The sequence below is a fragment of the Pristis pectinata genome, chromosome 32 (genome assembly GCF_009764475.1).
Source record: "Pristis pectinata isolate sPriPec2 chromosome 32, sPriPec2.1.pri, whole genome shotgun sequence".
NCBI classification, from domain to species: Eukaryota; Metazoa; Chordata; class Chondrichthyes; order Rhinopristiformes; family Pristidae; genus Pristis; species Pristis pectinata.
The window spans coordinates 18,179,227-18,200,065 of NC_067436.1; the positions used below are offsets into that span (position 1 = coordinate 18,179,227).

General features: G+C 44.2%; 1 protein-coding gene across 2 annotated transcripts in view; it reads left to right on the forward strand.

The window, feature by feature from the left end:
• The window catches only part of tubgcp4 (tubulin, gamma complex associated protein 4), a 41,876-nt gene extending 21,649 nt beyond the window's left edge, over positions 1–20,227 (forward strand). For both annotated transcript variants that reach the window (XM_052042530.1, XM_052042531.1), the window contains 9 exons: positions 952–1,002; positions 6,469–6,574; positions 8,918–9,025; positions 9,863–9,992; positions 11,325–11,502; positions 14,976–15,110; positions 16,575–16,691; positions 17,662–17,801; positions 18,991–20,227. In XM_052042530.1, the coding sequence (XP_051898490.1) occupies positions 952–1,002; positions 6,469–6,574; positions 8,918–9,025; positions 9,863–9,992; positions 11,325–11,502; positions 14,976–15,110; positions 16,575–16,691; positions 17,662–17,801; positions 18,991–19,003 (978 nt within the window). In that variant the 3' untranslated portion in view covers positions 19,004–20,227. The remainder of the gene's footprint in view (positions 1–951; positions 1,003–6,468; positions 6,575–8,917; positions 9,026–9,862; positions 9,993–11,324; positions 11,503–14,975; positions 15,111–16,574; positions 16,692–17,661; positions 17,802–18,990) is intronic.
• The last annotated feature ends 612 nt before the right edge of the window (positions 20,228–20,839 follow it).

The window sequence follows — 20,839 nt, forward strand, 5'->3', positions numbered from 1 at the left end:
TGTTGAATGGTGGAGCCAACTCGAGGGGCCAAATGGTCTACTCCCAGTATTGCTGATGTAATTGATTGAAAATGTTGTGAGATCAAATTGATGGCATAGAGGGGAAAAACAGCTCTTTCATTTATCACTTAGTTATGTCAGAGAGAAGAATTAAATGATACATAATAAAAATTATACTTGGTCATTGAGAATCAAGCCTTGATGAGCAGGATATGATTACACTACTCCAGTCTTTGTTTCTTCACTGCCTTGTATATTTTATGTATAGTTTATGTAAACCTTTATGTTCTGTGTGTGTTGTCTGTACCTACATGCCTGTGATGCTGCTGCAAGCAAGTTTTTCATTGGAACTGTACCTCACTGTACTTGTGTATATGACAATAAACTCAACTTGACTCTCTCTAATCTGTTCATTTTGCACTTGTAGCTCAGTAAGTTCAGTTGCTGAGGATTCAGCATTTTTCTGTCATTATTTCGCTGAGCTGTTTGATCAACTGGTCTCTTATCTGCTCCCCATTCATGCTGGGCTACATTGTCACAACAGTGCAACAAGTTGGCTCCAGTTGAATTCTGGCTGGGTGAAAGCAATGTAAAATTAGACAAGTTTTATGTTTCTCGTTCTAATCGGTAAAGTCTGTTTCCACACAGTCTGGACGGGAGTACAATTATGCTGGGCTACAGTGCCTCCATGTTAGATCAGTTTGAAGAATGATTGCTTATAAGTGATGAAGGATTTTCTGCTAGTGCTTGAGTGTGCTAATGGAGGAGGGACTAGGCCCTTATGAAATGTGGTGATAGGAAAGTTTAGGCAGATAATTCAGGTGAAGTACCATTCATAGGCCACCCATGAGATGTGTCTGTGTTACTGTGGCACCTATGTTCAGGTGCTCCTATGTTCAATTTTTGATCAGGCCTTTGAGTAACATTGTTTTTCTCTTTGTTTTTAACCAGCATCTGTGGAAGTTGGTGGTGGAAGAGGCAGGACTTCTGGGACAACTTAAGGTGAGACAGAACAGTGGTTAGAAATTGGGTTTAGTTGAGTATTTTAACTTTGATACAGTGACACTGAAGGCATGGTGATATATTTCCAAGTTGGCATGACTCTTCAGTGAGTATTACTGTAGAACCATAGAACCATACAGCCCAAAACAGGCCCTGCGGCCCACCATGTTGTGCCGTCCATCAAACCACCCTCACACTATCTAACCCTTTCCTCCCGCATATCCCTCTATCTCACATTCCTCCATATGCCTATCCAACAAACTCTTGAACCTGTCCAATGTATCTGCCTCCACCACCACCCCAGGCAATGCATTCCATGCACCAACCACTCTCTGGGTGGAAAAACCTCCTCCTGACATCTCCCCTGAACCTCCCACCCATAACCTTAAAGCCATGCCCTCTTGTCTTGAGCATTGGTGCCCTGGGAAGGAGGTGCTGACTGTCTACTCTATCTATTCCTCTCAATATTTTATATACCTCTATCATGTCTCCTCTCATCCTCCTCCTTTCCAGTGAATAAAGCCCTAGCACCTTAAGCCTCTCCTCATATTCTATACGCTCTAATCCAGGCAGCATCCTGGTAAATCTCCTCTGCACCCTCTCCAACGCCTCCACATCCTTCCTATAATGCGGCCACCAGAACTGAACACAGTTACTCCTAGTATGGTCTAACTAGAGTTTTGTAAAGCTGCATCATCACTTCGTGGCTCTTAATCTCAATCCCACGATTTATGAAAGCCTTCTTAATTGCTCTATCCACATGTGTGGCAACCATCAGTGAACAGTGAATATGAACCCCCAGATCCCTCTGCTCCTCTACACTGCCTTGCCATTTACCCTGTACTCTGCCCTGGAGTTTAACCTTCCAAAGTGTACCACCTCACACTTCTCCGGATTGAACTCCATCTGCCACTTGTCAGCCCAGCTCTGCATCCTATCAATATCCCTCTGTAAGCTCCTGCAGCCCTCCACACTATCCACAACACCGCCGATCTTAGTGTCGTCCGCAAACTTTTTAACCCAGCCCTCCACCCCCTCATCTAAGTCATCCATAAATATCACAAAAACTAGAGGTCCCCGAACCAATCCCTGTGGGACACCACTAGTCACTGCCCTCCAATGCGAGAGCACTCCCTCCACCACAATCCTCTTCTTTCTACATGCAAGCCAATTCCTCATCCACACAGCCATGCTTCCTTGGATCCCTTGGCCTCTGACCTTCTGATGAAACCCACCATGAGGAACCTTATCAAACGTCTGACTAAAATCCATATTGACCACATCCACCGCACTACTTGCATCAATCTTCCTCGTCACCTCCTCAAAGAACTCTATCAGGCTTGTGAGGCAAGATCTTCCCTTCACAAAGCCATCAGTCCATGATTCTCTAGGTGTTCATAGATCCTAACCCTTAGAATCCTTTCTAACAGCTTACCCACCACAGACGTGAGACTCACCGGTCTGTAATTCCCTGGACTGTCCCTACTACCTTTTTGAACAAGGGGACAACATTCGTCACCCTCCAATCCTCCGGCACCATCCCCGTGGACAACGAGGACTCAAAGATCCTTACCAGCGGTTCAACAATCTCCTCCCTCACCTCTCGAAGCAGCCTGGGGAAAATCCCCTCAGGCCCCAGAGATTTATCTGTCTTAATATTATTTAACAACTTCAACACATCCTCTTTCTTGATATGTACAAGCTCGAGAACATTACCCTTACCAGCACTCCCTTCCGCGTCGTCAAGACCCCTCTCCTTGGTGAATACCGAAGAGAAGTATTCATTGAGAACTTCTCCCACTTCCGCCGCCTCCAGGTAAATTCTCCCACCTTTATCTTTAATTGGACCTAAATTTACCCTAGCCATCTTCCTACCCTTCACCTACTTGAAAATGACCTTGGATTTTCCTTAACTCTACTATCCAACGCCTTTTCATGTCCCTTCTGGCTCTCCTCTGCCCTTTCTTAAGTTCCTTCCTCGCTACTCTATATTCCTCACGGGCCCTGTTTGAACCTTGCTGCTTATACCTTATGTATGCTACCTTCTTCTCCCTAACTAGTCGTTCCACCTCTCTCGTCACCCACGGTTCCTTCACCCTGCCATTCCTTCTCTGCCTCACTGGGACATATTTATCCCTAACATCCTGCATAAAATCCCTGAACATCGACCACATCTCCGTGGTACATTTGCATTCAAGAAGGACATCCCAATTTACACTCCCAAGTTCTCTCTTTATACCCTCATAGTTCGCCCTTCCACAATCAAAACTCCTCTAATCCTCTCTGCACCTGTCCCTGTCCATGACAACTTTAAAGGTTATGGAGCAATGGTCACTGTCCCCCAAATGCTCACCCACCAATAGATCCTTCACCTGTCCCGGTTCATTTCCTAAAACTAGATCTAGCATGGCATTGCCTCTAGTCGGCCTGTCAACATACTGCATCAGGAATCCCTCCTGGACACATTTAACAAATTCAGTCCCATCTAAACCTTTGGCACTAAGCACGTTCCAGTCTATATTTGGGAAGTTGAAGTCTCCGTTATAACAACCCTGTTACTTTTGCTTCTCTCCAAGCACTGCCTGCCAATCTGCTCCTCTATATCTCTACTGCTACCAGGGGGCCTATAGAATACTCCTAGTAGAGTAACTGCTCCTTTCTTGTTCCTTAATTCCACCCATATGGACTCTAGAGATGATCCTTCTACAACATCCATCCTTTCCACAGCCGTAACAGTGTCCCTGACCAGTATCGCCACCCCTCCTCCTCTTCTCACATCTTCTCTATCCCTCTTAAAACACCGAAACCAGGAATATTCAATATCCACTCCTGCCCTGACGTCAGCCACGTCTCAGTAATAGTCACAATATCATAGTCCCCCATACTTATCCAAGCACTCAGTTCATCCCCCTATCCTGACGCTTCTTGCATTTAATTAAACACACTTCAGTCCATCCACCTTACTACTTTTATAGCCTGTATTCCGCTTCTCCTTCCGCAAAGCCTCGCTACCTGTTTGATCTAACTTTTCCCCATCCCCTTCTTACTCTGACCTACTCCTCCGGTTCCCTTCCTCCTCACCATCTAGTTTAAACCCTCCGGAACCACTTAGGAAACACAGCCGCAAGGATATTCGCCCCCTTCTGGTTCGGGTGTAACCCGTCCTCTCTGTACAGGTCCCACCTTCCCGAGAAGAGATCCCAATGATCCAGACATTTGAAACCCTCCCTCCTGCACCAAATTATCAGCCACGCATTTATCTGCCACCTCCTCTTGTTCATGCCTTCACTATCACGTGGCACCGGCAGCAATCCCGAGATTGCTACCCTTGAGGTTCTGTTCCTCAATCTTCTGCCTAGCTCCCTGAACTCACTCTTCAGGACCTCATCCCCCTTCCTACCTATGTCGTTGGTGCCAACCCGATCAGTGACGTCCTGGACCCTGGCACCTGGGAGGCAACGTACCATCCGGGATTCATGCTCACTGCCGCAGAACCTCCTATCTGTTTCCCTGACTACCGAGTCCCCTATCACTACCGCATGTCTCTTTCCCACCCTTCCCTTCTGAGCAGCAGTACCAGTCCCAGTGCCAGAGACCTGGTAACTGCAGCTAGGCCCCTGCAGGTCATCCCCCTCAACAGCCTCCAAGGCGGAAAACCTGTTACTGAGGGGAACAGCCTCCAGGGTTCCCTGCTCTGTCTGCCTGTCTGACTTCTTCTTCCTCTTCCCTCCCCTGACAGTCACCATTCTATCTGCATCCTGAACCTCAGATGTACCTGCTCTAACGGGGGTGACTGTCACCTGATGGACCGTGTCTACATAACTCTCTCCCTCCCTCATGCTGCGCAGTGTTTGTAGCTGCGACTCCAGCTCATCAACTCTGAGCTGAAGTTCGTCCAGCCTCAAGCACTTACTGCAGATGTGGCCATCATGGATCGCAGCAAGGTCCATGAGTTCCCACGTCAAACAGCTGCAGCATATGACCATGTCCTCCATCTGACTACCTTTCTTTTTTCCCTAGTTAGTCCCACCTACAAATCTATAATAGACAACAGGTAAACCTTACCTTTACCTACTTACAAGCTACTTACCCTCCTTGCCCCTTCACGCCGAAGCTCCTTGAGCCAAAGCCCGACCACTCTGCTGCCTCTCACTCAGCTGCCCGCTCCGACGCTGCCTGCCCTATAGGCTGTTTGCTTTTTTAAGCTGCCCGCACCGCACCTGCGCAGTCCAGCCCCCACTCGACTAGTTAGAAAAAAACTTTTAAAACACTTACTAAAGAAAGTTATAAAAATCTAACCCTTATACTTAAAACCCTAACAAAAACTAAAAATTGGCATCTCCGTGAAAAGATATTAAAAATTGGCTGGTGGAGGGATAGAAAAATAATATAGAGTTGCAGTAAGAGCTGAGGCGTATTGACAGGGCAGAGAAAATGGGGCTCTTTACCCTATATTAATTATCCATTATAATTGATCCTGGAGTCCTTGATGTTGAGCCACTGGATGATTGAAATGGCAAGCTACGGAATTCAGTTTCCAGCACTAAGCTCTGTCACCCGATGAACCAAATTTAAATGAATTTAAGAGACACAAGATGCTGGAATCTGGAGCAAAGACAAACTGTTTTTTTGTTAAACTTAAATCTTTAAAAGTGGAGAATTAGCTGTTTCTATTAATTGAGCAAAGGTGTGCAAAATAAGATGCATGTGGAATAAGAGGTGCTGCCTGCAGTAATGGCCTGTGTTTATTACAATCTGAAGGCAATGAAAAGCTTTCACAGTAGTTGCACTGAATACAGGTCCTCCACAGCTTACAAATGCCTCTTATGTAGAGCCCGTACATACAAATGAGCATTTGGGAGACCAGTGGGATAGATTTACCGGCTGCAGCAGGGCTACAGGCATCTTCTCTTGCAACCTGGAGAGGACCTGTATGATGTTTATTACAAGACTCTCTTGTTGCTGAACTTTTAGGGTTATGTAAATGTGACTCACTGTTGATTCCTGGGTATATAAAAGTACTTTCCAAAAAGAGATTGCACACTCAACACCTACAGTGAAACCTGTAAAACAAAATATTCAAGAACATTTAAAAAAAACATTCAAGTACTCACTATAAGATTTGATCTTTTGTGGGAGTCAAAATGGAATCAGTGATTCAACCTAATGCCAATATGGTTAAGATTGATTAGTTTTTGCCCACAGTGTTCATATGCATTAGAATTAAAGTGATAGTTATCATTGCTGAAGCAGCTGTTAGGCCAACAAACAACCTGGTAGCGGAACTCAGTGGACTGAGCAGCATCTGTGGGAGGAAAGTCTATGTACATTCGGCAGGGCTAAACCTCAAAACAAAGTATTTTGTTTAAGTATATGTTGTTTTTCAATGTGTTGGTAAAAACCATGGACTCAAAAACTGTGGATTAGCACTAAATGCTGTTGGATTTGTCCTTGGCTGTTTTCCAGATAATCAAAGATTTCTACCTACTGGGTCGAGGTGAACTATTTCAGGCTTTCATCGACAGTGCACAGCATTTATTAAAGACTCCACCAACTGCAGTCACTGAACATGGTAAATAAGGCAAATAACTGGAGGGAGGAGGTGCTGGTGTTAGGAGTAGAGTAAGGAGGGTAATAAATATGCTTCTGAATAGCAGTAGTGATAACTCTCACGGTTCTGTTTACTGTAACTGTGAAATGGTAATTTCAGTAGAAATTCTGATCAGAGCAAATCTTCCTGCATTTCTTTAGAAGACTGGTGCACTTTAAGTTGAGAGACAACAATTCTGACAGGTACCTCATCAAAGAATTGTGACAGTGTTCATGTAATAAGTGGTCCAAGTTATGCTACCCTGAAGGCTCCATCTCTTACCCACCTCTTTTAAGTCTGTGATTGGTTATTTTTGTTAGTTGGTTATTGTGATGTGGAGCCTGGGCAGGTGGATCAAGTCAAAATGCAGATTACCCATGATATCGTTGAGTGGGATAATTAGGCTCAGGGAACTGACTGGCTGCTTCCTTCACCACCTTCATAGAGTCGGTGATGAACCCTTCGGTCCACCATGGCCATGCTGACAGTTCTGCCCATCTACACTAATCCCATTTGCCCACGTTAGCACCGTATCCTTCTATGCCTTGCCTATCCCTGTTTGTCTAAATGCTTCTTAAACATAGTGATTGGATCTGAGTCCACCACTTCCACTGCCTTGTGTTCCAGATATCAACCAATCCCTGTGGGGGGGGGGATAAAAAACAACTCTTCCCCTCAGATCCCCTTTAAATCTCCTTCCTCTCACCTTACCCTATGCTCTCTTGTTTTTGATACTCCAGCCATGGGAAAAAGATTTTGATTATCTACCCTACCTATGCCTCCCATAGTCTTATATACTTCCATCAGGTCACCCTTCGGTCTCCTTCGCTCCAAGGAAAACAAGCCTAGCCTGTCAAATCTCTCCCCATAACTAAAGTTCTCCAATTTGGGCAACATTCTGGTGAATCTCCTCTGCACTCTCTCCAGCGTAACATGTCCTTTTTGCTAATGAATTCGTAATCTTTTAGACTGCATCCTTTCAGACTTTTTTTCCTTCTATTTTAATATTGTAACCCAGGTGCAATGGCACCTCGTATACATTTACTGATTTATCCTGACACATCTTCAGAAGCCTGCTCAAAGCCCTAGATCCCTGGCCACACTATCCATCATCTCTCTGCATTTTGTTATCAGCTTTTTCACTGTGTGTTTCAATATACGCGTGACTAATAACAATATATCATCTATTTCTTTTAAAAATGATTTTCAAATGTGTTTTTTTAAAAAAAGTCTGTCAAGAGGTGCTTCTGTGTTCTATAACCTCCTTAACTTGTTACCCATATCAACATTGACCAGGTTTCTCAGAAGCTAAAGGACCCCTTGCTATAGCAACTTCTGTCATACCATGTCTAAGATGGTCTCAATTATAAGGACCAGGCCTTTGGTGTAGGTTCTTGAGATTGAACCTCGTGCCTCTTTCTCAGTTCCTTAGTCCACATTATTGTGTCCCCATACTAATTAAGCTCTGAGACATGTCCATGTATAGCTTTATTAGTTTAAAAGAAAACAACTCTACATGAGCTTAATTAGATGCAACACTAGTAAACTCAGTGCTAGAACTGTTGTATTACCAACTAATAAGAAGTTGATTACATACTCATTCTTGGTAAACTGCAGACTTGACAAATTTCAAGATATGTTCCTTTTATTAGCCATTTTGTTACTTCTCTGTGAACGTACTCATGGCTTGAAATTTATTTAAGTCAACAAACATTTCAGTTTGCAAGACCTTGACTTCTGTGCACGTATGTGAGCCTATAATAACTTAATGGCTTGCTGACTATATATGAATATAAAGACCACAACCTTCTGAAAGCTCTTTACCAGGTATGTCTCTCACCATATATGTCTCTCCCTTCAGCTAATGAAGCTGGTTGCTTTTTATTATCTTTAAGATTTTTTTAAACCTTCAAGACTTTTGGAAAGATCACCTTTGTTTATCCATACTGGCACATTTTACCATATCTGTAATTTCTGGGTTAGCTCTTCTGCCTTGGTTACAGTTTAAGAAAAAAACTCTGAAGTGAAATTACACATATTCCAACATTGATTATTATGGAAGTAGGAGTGTAAAAGGAATTGAGGGAAATGGGGATTGGGTGGGAAAGTGTGCTTTAGGTACAGGAACAGAGGTAGAATGGTGATGTAGGCTCGAGAGGCTGTACGGCTTGCTCCTGTTCCTGGTTCTAATGTTATGCTTTTACATTCTTAAGATATGTAATCTTCCTTTTAAATAACTATAGTAGAAGACTAGTTGAAAAAACTCATTTAACTTATTTTATCTCTCTGGCCTCTCCCAATTCCTGATCTATGACTACATTACAGATGTCAATGTAGCATTCCAGAAATCAGCACACAGGGTGCTATTAGACGATGACAATCTTCTCCCACTCCTGCACCTCACTGTGGAGTACCACGGGAAAGACCCCAAAGGTAGGTAGATCCACATGTCCTTCCTGATCTGTCTGTGTAAATATTATTTAATGCATAGTAAAGAATTCAGGAACAGTGTCGCTGTTGGTGATTCACATTTTTCCAACTCTGTCCTCTATATGCCCTAAACATCATCCAGAGCACCAGCACAGGCTGTTTGAATAGCACAAATAATGTCTGCCTGCCACAGAGAAAGTTAAAGTAAGCTGCATCTGAGCAGGGAGGTGGAACTACCCAATGCATTCTTGTGTTTTTGGCCCAGTGACACCTCATTGATGCATTCGGTATTTTATCCGTACTGTTTCTGTCCTGGAGGTGCCCTCCCCCATTTGTATTTCTGCAGGTGTCAGTAATACTTCAGCGGGCAGCCTGTGCGTATTGACCTTGAGTATCAGTGCACTATTTTCAACATTTGTTGTGTTCACCTCAGCCCAGAAACTATTTCCAACCAAATCCACTGAATATTTGAGATTATTTAAAAGGGTTGTTTGTTAATATTCTCTCATGGAACATGGATGTGTTGCAATTCAGCATTTAATGTCTGTTCGTAATTTCCTCTGTTGATTTGCTGCCCTGTCATAGGCGCTATGAGAGCAGTGTTGATCTGGAGTTGCATGTAAAGCAGAGCAGTTATAGTCAGCACTTCCCTAAAGGACATCAGTGACCTAGAAGAGTTTTTACAGCAATTTGTTGATTTAAGCTTGCCTCGGCTAATGCTTCCAGACATTTAATTGCTGTGCTTTTATTCCCAAGAGTTAACAATTGCCTAGCTTTGCTTGCCTTTATAGGTTTTGTCTTTTTTTTTGCATCTTTCCCTGTCTCCCCATGCACACATAGATTCAACACAGAGCCGCGATGCATCATCTTCCCCTCGAGAAGCCCCTACTTCTGGCTGGTCTGCTCTGGGACTGTCGTACAAAGTGCAGTGGCCTTTGCACATCCTGTTCACCCCTGCTGTACTGGAAAAGTAGGTTTACTTTGTGAATTGGTGTTACTAGAAAAAAAACACAATTAGAACAAAAACAAAAGTCCATTTTAGTGCAAAGTGATCAGAGTGGTCATAGTGTTGCTAAACTGTAGTGGTGATTAGGGTTTTGTCGGTTGGTTCAAGAACCGATTGGTTGAAGGGAAGTAGCTGTTCCTGAACCTGGTGGTGTGGGACTTCTGGGGAGGTTGCATAGACTAGGATTTTATTCCCTGGAACATAGGAGATTGAGGGGTGACCTGATGGAGGTATATAAGATCATGATGGGTATAGACAGAGGGAAAGCACATCATTTTTTCCCCAGTGAGGAGGTGCTAAAAACAACAGAGCATAGGTTTACAGTCAGAGGCGAGAGGTTTAAAAGGGACATCAGTGGCAGCTTCTCCACACAAAGGGTAGTGCGTATTTGGAATGAGCTGCCAGAGATAGTGGTTGAGGCAGTTAGTGGTTAGCAACAGTTAGAAGCCATCTAGATAAGTCCATGGATAGGAGCAGTTTAGAGGGCTATGGGCCAAATGCGGGCAGATGGGACTAGCTTGCTGGGCAACACAGTTGGCATGGACAAGTTGAGCCCAAGGGCCTGTTTCCGTGCTGCATGACCTTTCAAGCCTGCCCAGTGTTATTTCTACTGTTGCCCTAGCTAAGAAGAACCACTTAGTACAGGCAGTGAATCAGACACAGTACAGTAACTGGAAGCACTCAGCAGGTTAGGCTGGATCCGTGAAGAGACAAAAAAGGAGTTGATGCTCCAGACACTGAATCTTCAACAAGGCTGCAGTGTTACGTGTGCATCAGGTCTTAAGCAAGTACAAATTTTTGAAGAATAAATGCTGTCCAGGATTTCCTGCTCCTCTTCAATATAGCTTGATCAGGAGCTCTGAAATGAGGACAGTCAGGGAGAGAACACAAACAAAGAAACGTAAGACTGCCAAATGCCCAGTTATATGAAATGCCCACTGGGTGAGGCTGTGCTAGTGGAGAGAGATAAGGCCTTTGAGTACTGTATACAGTTTTGGTCACCCTGTTATATAAATGATGTTATTCAGTAGGGTAGGCCAGTGCTGATACAAAATGAGTTACCAGAAGATGTAGAATTTGATTTGGAGACCAAATTTCTTGCAATTTCTGCTTTTATTTCTAGCATCTGAAGCTTTTTTTTTGATTTGTATCTCATCTGAAAGATGTCACTTCTGCAGTGTGGCACAGCCTCAGTCAGGCTGGACTGTGTGCTCTTGGGTGGGAGAGATTTGTAGCTCGGGTTGGGCTCCAATTTCCAACATGTTTCTCACCCCCATCTGGTACTCCCTCCTTCAGGTACAACATTGTGTTCAAGTACCTGCTGAGTGTGCGGAGGGTGCAGGCAGAGCTGCAGCACTGCTGGGCTGTGCAGATGCAACGGAAGCACCTCAAATCCAACAAGACGGATGCAGTCAAGTGGAGAGTGAGGAACCACATGGCTTTCCTTGTGGACAACCTGCAGTACTACCTACAGGTAACCTAGAATAAACCATCTTCAGCACAATGTACATCTAGGGCTCAGGGGCTAGATTGTAAGGAGCAACTACTGGGCTTGTACTCTCTGGAATGTCAAAGCTAAGGGCTTGCGGGGAAATGCAAAGAGAGCTTCCCCACTGGTGGAGGAGGTGGTATCAAGTGATGTAACCTAAAGTGAGAGCAGGTTGTTCAGGAAAGGTTGATCATCACTTGTTCTTGGAGAGGTGGTTGAAGACTTCCACACAAAGCAGTTTGTCAGCTCCATTAACAGCTGTTGGAAATAGGTTTTATATGGTAAATGAGCTAACGTATATGGAACCAAGACAAAATAAGGCAGAGTTAAAATACTACTCATCCAATGAATTGTTGAACAGGCTCGAAGGGTAAATACTTCCTCCTATAGCCAAGCACCTTAAAGCCTCCAGATTGTGCAGAAATGTTTTGAACCTTTCCATGTAAATTTAAGTTTCAATATTTGAAACTTGTATTCAATATGTAAGTTTCATGCTAAATTTCACTTTGTTTCCCCAATCTGCAACTAAGAGATTGTTATACTCACAATGGGCTCTCTAATATTGTTCCTTTGTTAAATGCTGAGTAATACGTACGGGTAGGTTAATTTGGGGTTTAAAATGGGCGGCGCGGACTCGTTGGGCCAGAAGGGCCTGTTACCGTGCTGCAAATAAAAATTTTTTAAAAATTGGAAAGGGATAGAATTTTTAATGAAAATCAATCCCCCAGCAAAATATTTATTAGATTTGTTCCTTTCATTAATTTTATGACAGATTAGAAGGTGTACAAGATCAATCTCCTGTCCTGCATCCTGTTCTGTACTTTGGTCATGAATGTGCTGTGGTAACTCCCTAAGGGCACTGCTAAATCCCGTTCAGAGAGTGCTGCACTGTCAGTGGTGGTGGCCTGTGGATAAGGCACGAAACAGAGGCTCCACTTTCTCCTTTCCGGACCAGTGATCAGACTGCCATAGTATCACATGTCTGTTGGTTTCCATGGAGCAGGGGACATAACAATCTGCATTGTTTGGGGGGCATTTTACTATGTTAAAGGGGACATCCAAGTGCTTTTATTACTTCGCTGAGCAGACAATTGAAGCCCCTTCTTTCAACAGGGCCTTTTTAATTTTTAGTTGTTTTAATTTTAAAAATAAGCAAAATGAATTTTGCTAAGTTTATAGTGATCTTCATATTATTCTATATTATCATTTATAGTGATCTTCATAAAATCTGAGATAGAAACCAGTAAATGCTGTGTATACTCAGTCTGTCAGTGTCTGCAGAAGGAAAGGAACAGTTAATATTTCACATCAGTGAGGGTGTGAAAAATGGGCTCTTTGGGTGCCTCCCAGCTTCTCAATATGACTGAGTTTGGTTACACATTTCCAAAGCTGTATAGGGCATGCAGTTGTACTTAATCTGCTATAACATTCCATATAGTTCTTCCCAGCAGGAAGGAGAGGCACCAGCTACAGAGTCAATGCTTCCCTCAGGCAAGACAGTACAGTACTGGGAAATCTCAGGCATCTTAGACTCCTGGTCTTGCAACCACAGAAGTGTTAAATTTGATATAAGAATTAGTTTAGCAGAAGTATTTTGACCCAGTGTAAGCAAGTGCTGTGAATTCAGCTGTGTGGGACCTTCAGGTTAGCGGCTGATGGTCATTTTGCCTGGTAATGCACTGGTCGATGCTGTGTAATGTTCTTTTGTACACTGCCTCAATTCACACAAGAGCGGCAACCAGTGGAGGAAACCAGCACTTAGCCACGCCAGACTTCACGTGAGCCATTTAGTCCTTAAACCAAGCTTACCCCTCCAACTATCCCCTAACACTCTGTTACATCACAAAACCTTCTCACTGAGCACTGGGCTCTAGCAAATCCAGCAATACATAGGAGTGTGTTATCTTTGAAGGGCAGGTGACAGGTACAAGGTGAGTAAAGTTTGTTTTCAACTTTGTCAACTGATTGACACATTTGTCCAACCTCTTTTATACACAACAAATTGTTTGCTCAACACACAATCTGCTGCAGGAATTCAGGGTCAAACAGCATCTGTGGGGAGAAAGGGATTGTTGACGTTTCAGGTCTGAACCTGATGGGGTGATTGTTTGCTCCCTTTGACCATTTTGGTCCCTGAGTTTGAGCCCATTCACAGAAACCCAGTGATTGATCTTTTTCTTCCTCCCCAAATTTCAAAGGAGTTAAACAATATTTACTGTGAATAGGGGAAAGGAAGAACTTGAACACCTTATGACAGTTCCTGAAGTGGAACTTGAAGCTTCCTCATTACTAGACATTAATGGGTTGCAAGGTGTTTACAAGCAAATGGAATTATCTGTATTTTAGGTGGAACCTTGGACTGGGTATAACCAAAGATGTGATAGAATGTGTGCGTGGTATAAAACACTAAGTTACAATTTATACAAAGCATTAACAATTTTAAAGAAATATAAAAGTAAGAAATAGGGAAAGCCTGTTCCTTCTCCCAAGAGGGGCCAGTGAATTGCGGGTATAGTGTATCAGTAAAAGTCCCATCGGTACGTACAATCCAGTAGCCCACAGAGGCAAAAATGAGCAGGCCAAGTTAGAGGTCACAACATCAGATGGTAGGCGGCAATCAGAACAATTCTGCAAAATGATTCAAAGCATATGGCAAAGGGATCAATTAATACAGCAGAACCATAGGATCAAAATGCAAATTACAAATTCAGCAATGGGTGCATATTTTTAATTGTACTTTGCATCTTTGTATACATGGAAGTAAAAAAAAACAGAAGTTGTGTTGGTACCTTTGGAAATGTCATTTAAGCTGTAATTCCCTGCAAATCTTTACAAAAATGGACTCTTGGGTAACATGCACGGTGTGGTACACAGGCTAACAGAACATGTGGTTACCCCAGTCATTGCAAGGGTAAACTCAGTAGATCTCAGCCAGTCATTGGCATTTCACAGTTCACTTCATCCCATAGCCTCTGCCCACACGCTGCATTGGACTCGCATGCAATGCTTCCTCGTGGTTGAATAGTTCACCAGTACCACTTAACTGCTTGGATCTCTCCCTGCTGCCCTCTCCCTCTTTATTTTGCTTTCTGGATCTGACCCTCTAATCCACCACCCTCATCATTCTTCTGTTCCTTCCTCTACTCTTAAGTCTCACTGGTTAAGGAGTTCAAGTAGAAGTCTCACCGTTCATCCCTGTCCCAGATGCCCCATTGCCCCCGCCGTGCTGTTTCCAGCTTCAATTTCCAGCAAGTTACAGCTCAAAGCTACTACCATCTGATTGGTGGAGGATAAAGTCTGGCTGATGAGGTATCTGCTCCAGCAAAACGTGCCCACTAATTGAGGTCTGAAGATGTTGAACCGAACTGTATCTCCACGCTTGCTTTGTGTTTACCGAAATGACAACCTTGCAAAGTGTCCTTCCCTGGGATGCTTAATGCTGCCTTGTGCCATTCCAGGTGGATGTCCTCGAGTCTCAATTTTCACAGCTCCTCCAGCAGATAAATTCCATCCGAGATTTTGAAAGCATCCGACTGGCTCACGATCACTTCCTGAGTAACTTGCTGGCTCAATCATTCATCTTGCTCAAACCAGTGAGTATATGCCCCCTTAATAGCAAGGAAGACATGATTAAGTTGTGCAGGTGAGGCCTCAGCTGGAGTATTGAGTTTGGTTTTGGATGATGGTACTTCAGGAAGGATGTCAGGAATTTAGAAGGAATGCCGATATGTACTGGGATGGTGCCAGGCTGAAGACTGCCAAGGCGTGAGGAGACGGGGTTCTCCCTCCTAGCTCCATTGACCCAGGTTCGATCCTGACCTCTGGTACTGTCTGTATGGAATTTGCACATTGCACTTGTAACTGCTCTAATTTCCTCCCACACCCACTGTTTCATTCTGCCAAAAGCAGTGCCACAGATAGATAGGGTGGTGAAGAAGGTGTTTGGCACGCTGGCCTTCAGTCAGGGCATTGAGAATAGGAGTCGGGAAGTTATGTTGCAGTTATATAAAACGTTAGTGAGGCTGCACTTGGAGTATTGTGTACAGTTTTGGTCACCCTGTTATAGGAAAGATCTTATTAAATTAGAAAGAGTGCAGAAAAGATTTATCAAGATGTTGCCCAGACTTGGCGGCCTGAGTTACAAGGAGAGGTTGTGTAGACTAAGACTTTATTCACTGGAACGTAGGAGATTGAGGGGTGACCTGATAGAGGTGTACAAGATCATATGAGGGGCATAGACAAGGTGAAAGCACATACTCTTTTTCCCAGGGAAGAGGTGCTAAAACCAAGAGGGCATAGGTTTAAGATCAGAGGCAAGAGACTTAAAGCAGCCAAGTAATTTAAATGGAGGATAATGGCAAAAATAATCAAAGGGGAGTTGGTGGGCAAATGAGAGAGAGAAGTACTTGGAAATAAAGAAAGGAGGAGTGAGAGCGATGGGCCTGCTCCCAGGAACTGATGGGTCAAAAGACCCCTTGTTGTGTCATTGTAAATATAAGAACAGAAGATTAAGGGGAGATTTGAGGGAGGTTTTCAGATTTGTGAGAATAACTCATTGGGAGGAGAGTCAGGCTCTGGATAATCCAGATCTATGGGAAAGAACCTGAGGCACAAGAAAGAACGATTTCTGCATTAGGTTGTGACACTGGGATATGTGAGTGAGCAGAGGAATAGGACTCATGTTCAAGAGCTGGCACAGGCAGGCTGGGCTGAAGTGGCTGCCTCAAGATCTGTGGATGTTGGAAATTTGCAACAGGGAATACTGGAATCTGTCAGTAGGTCAGACATTGACAGAAGAGAGAAACAACATTTCAGGTCAACGGCCTTTCATCAAGACTGGAAGTAGCTTGAGATGTAAGAATTTATAAGTGCAAAGATGGAGCAAGGAACAGAAGGAAAGATCTGTAATATGATGGAAGGCAGGAGTGCTTACATACCATGTTGGGTTGACATTTCATGGTATAATGTTTGCTGAACTTCATATATAGCTAATATTGTGCTGCGTTGCTTTTCAATGAATCAGCAGTGTCTGATAAGTTCATTCCTGTTCTCTGTAGGTGTTCCATTGTCTGAACGAGATCCTGGAATTGTGCCATAACTTCTGCTCCCTGGTTAGTCAGAATCCAGGACCCCTGGATGACCGGGGAGCTCCACAACTGGACCTCCTCGTTACGGTAAGTAGTGACCAGGCTGTACAATCCACCCATGAGACTGGAAACTGGGTCTGAGCCCAACTCCAGTACCTGAGTGTGGGATCTAGGCTAAAGCTTTGGTGCAGTGAGGGAGAGAGCTACAATCGGGAGGTTGAAGCACATCTCCTTCACCGGTAAGATGGATGATAAAGATTCCCCCTACCTTATTTGAACAGGAGCCAATGTTCTTTAAATTGCCAAAGCAGACACAAACAAATAATTACATTGACCACCTTAGAAGTAGTCGTCGGCTGTATAGTGTCTGAGATTGGGCCAAACAGTGGTAAATGGGACTAACTTAGATGGTCATCTTGTCGGCATGGACGAGTTGGGCCAAAGGGCCTGTTTCTGTGCTGTATGACTCTATGACCCTCTGATTAAAGTAAAAGCAATACTTTTTCATTCATTCTTCTTTCTCTTCAGTCTCTCCCCCCTCCCCCCTCCCTGTCTTTTCTCATCAGTGTCTCATGGAGGTAAGCACAGAATTACAATAACTAGGTCTATTGAACAACAATTTAAGATCTAGAGTCATTCAGATATACAGAATAGAAATGGGCCCTTTCGCCCACCAAGTTCATACCAACCACCCATTTACATTAATCCCATTTTGTATTCTCCTCAGCTCCTCCTTTGCTACGCACAAGAGGCCTCATACAGCGGCCAACTAACCTATAAACTTACATGTCCCTGGAATGTGGGAGGAAACCATAGCACCCAGGGGAAGTCACACAGTCATAGGGAGAATGTGCAAACTCCAGATAGGTGGCACCTGAGGTCAGGATTGAACCTGGCTCGCTGGTGTTGTGAGGCGGTGGCTTTACCCACTGCGCCACTGTGCTGCCCTATGTCATCTCTGCAGTTGATTGTTAGCTTTCACTGATACTTGAGCAGGAGGGGCAGGTCTTCCATTCACAGACACAGATGTTTACTTGTTCTTTTGGGTGGTTCCTAGGGTTTCAGTCGGCAGTCGTCCCTCCTCTTCAAGATCCTGTCGAGCGTTCGCAATCACCAGATTAACTCTGACCTGGCTCAGCTGCTGCTGCGACTGGACTACAACAAATACTACACACATTCTGGAGGCACACTAGGAAGGTGAGAGGACGGTGGGCCGTGTAACAAGACGTCGGTATAACTTGGCGGTTCTATATGCAGTGTCATGGATTGTGTTTCAATTCATGGAACTAAAAGGGAAAATGTTGGAAGAAATCGGCATATCAGGCAGCATCCGTGAAGAGAGAAACAGTCAATGTTTGAGGTCAATGACCCTTCATCAGTCGTTCTCTCCATGGACACTGCCTGAGTTCTAACAGCATTTTCTGATTTTCTTTTGGACTTCAACATTTGCAGTTTCCTTGCTCCATTTACAACTAATTGGTAGTTGGTTTGTTACTGTCACAGGTACGGAGATACAGTAAAAAGCTTTGTTTGCCTGCCATCCAGACAGATCATTCCATACACAATTGCATCGAGTTAGTACAAAAGGGAAAAAAACAATACAGAATGTAATGTTACAGTTACATAGAAGGTGCAGTGCAGGTAGGCAAAGTGCAAGGGCCATGAAAAGTAGACTGAAAAATCAAGAGTTCATCTTTTTCATGTAAGAGGTCCGTTTAAGAGTCTTATAACAGCGGGATAGAAGCTGTCCTTGAGTCTGGTGTCACCTGTTCTCAAGTTTTTATATCTTTTGCCCGATGGGAGGGGAGATTTAAATACAGTATGTTTTAGCACCATACTGGTTAAATACATCAGCCAGTAGATAACTAGGATTAAATGTGCCATCTGGTGGAATACTGCACTGAAGCTGTATATAAAGAAAAGGTCCTAATGCAGGATCTCAACCTAAAACATCAACCATCCCTTTACCTCCCCAGTTGCTGGTTGACCTGCCAAGTTCTTCTAGCAGTTTGTTTTTTGCTCCAGATTCCAGCATCTGCAGTCTCTTGTGTCTCCACTGGAGTTCTAAACATAGCCTGGTGCAACACTGAGTCATCCAGCCCATCAGAGGAAGGAGGGAGCTTAGACTTTGCAAGGAGAATTAGTCAAAGTGCCTGCCCCTGATGTAGAAAGTGCACGGAGTGCATACACACACTCGTGCTTGTATCAAGAGCGAGCAGATATAAAAAAAATAGTGTTAGTGCCCTGTTGCTTATTGATACTTGATCGACAATTGATGTTTGTAGAGCATTATCCCAAGGTGAGAGTCTTCAGGAGGAAATATTGGCTGTGGGACAGGTTTAACACTGCAAACTTTCCTCTAACAAAACCTTTCATTCTTTTTCAGTTTTAGCATCTGACCTGTCCTGGGGCTGCTGGTTCCTCGCCTTCACCAGTCTCTGGTACTGTTGACCGTCTGTGGTCCGAAGTTGCATGTGTGAGCTTGTGGCCATACTTGCCTCTCCCGCATCCACCGTTGGGAAAGCAGCTGCTTGAAGCCTTCACAGAGAGCTCAGGATCACACTGCAGACTGTGCTCCTGTAGACAGACATTCGGGGCAGAGTTTTGTGAGCTGGTTTGCTAACCTTTCACCTGTTTCCACTCTCCTGATACATTAGATGACTTCAGGCTGGGATTTACAGTTTCCTGCTGTTTTATAAACTCTCGCTGAGGAGTTTTGTGCCTGTGTGATTGCTGTCACTGGGTCTGAACAGTCTCTGTTCCCTTCCCTGGTGCCTGATATCATCTGATCACTAAACCCCAAAGGAGGGGTACTGACAGGTGGGATGGGATAGGTTCGGGATGATTAGAACGAAAACAAAGATCGTTTCTTACCAGAGAGATGGACTCCATTAAGAACTGTGACTGGATTGTCAGAGGTCCTAAGAAAAATCCTTGCTTTTGAAATTTCCAGACACTTTTTCCCAAACCTGCTTCAAAAGCCCCGATTAACTGGGAATGTCTTCCCTACTCTTCCTGCCCTTGGTCTGGGGAGCCAGGGGAAGGGTGCAGGTTTAAATTGGTATCATCAACGTAAGTGCCTAATGGTGCTTCAAGCATCCTTTGATTCCTGTTCCTATTTCTTGAGGTGTTCACTCACCCACACGGGGTAATCAGTGAGGTTTCCTCTATCCAGCCAGCTTCGCCATTGCAAAGAATTGTCTGCCACATAATGTTGTCCTGATTTGGGAATCGCATTCAAAGAGTGGAGTGTCTCATGACTCTGGCAATGGGGCTTTGGGTCTAAGCCACAAAATGGAGGGAGTGTTGTTCCTCTCCTTGGCCAAGTGTGCTCGATGTGAGAAACAGCAAGGGATTTATTGCCAGACGGCTCTGGACCCGAGTTCACGCACAGACGGCATCGACTGGTCCCTTACTTCTGCCCAGGCCACTAGAAGCTGTGACTTCCAATGAGATTCTGGCAGCTCTCGCTCTGCCAACAGTCATTATTCCATTTGCTGTTTCCTTGTAGAATCCAATTCAGTGTTAAATCCTTTGCGCCTACAGAAAAAGTGAAGCTGTTTTTTTTCTGTGTACCCTCATCCCATTTTATAAGTGGAACTAAATAAAATGAAACCCACGCTGCAGTGTGTATCTCTGTGTTCAACCAGCCAGTACACAAAGGGTCAGTCTGTCAATTTTTATCACTGGTACAGACCATTTCAATTACTGTGGGGAGGAGCCTCTGTGGAGCTTGGGACCTCTATCCCCACTACCTTTCCCCCGCTTTCCCTGCCGAACTCAGTGCTTTTCCACAACAAGGAGCATTGCATGCAGAAATCTTGTTCTGGTGTGACATTTACCTGTGGTTTCTGGAGGGTCATTCTATGAATTAACAGTGCAGACATCAACTTCTCGCACACGTTATCACAGATCCACAGCTTCAGCCAGTCAGTATTCCACATCAGGAGCTGTGGCTAATTCCCATTACTCACTCACTCTCTGGTCTTGGGGCTGAGAACATTGGCAGTGCCTCTGTGAATGTCCTGGCTCACAGTCTATCTCTGACTCGGCAAACCCAACCCATGAGGCTTGATGTTTCCCTGAGCTGGGCATTACCCCACAGTCCCAGCCCAAAGAATGACCAGCAGCTCTGAGCTGTTGAAACCATACACTGACCAGGAGGCAGAGAGCCAGCACCTTTCAGTGGGGGTCTGAGGGGACTTGGGGTTTGGGGGTGGTTCAAAGCAGAATAT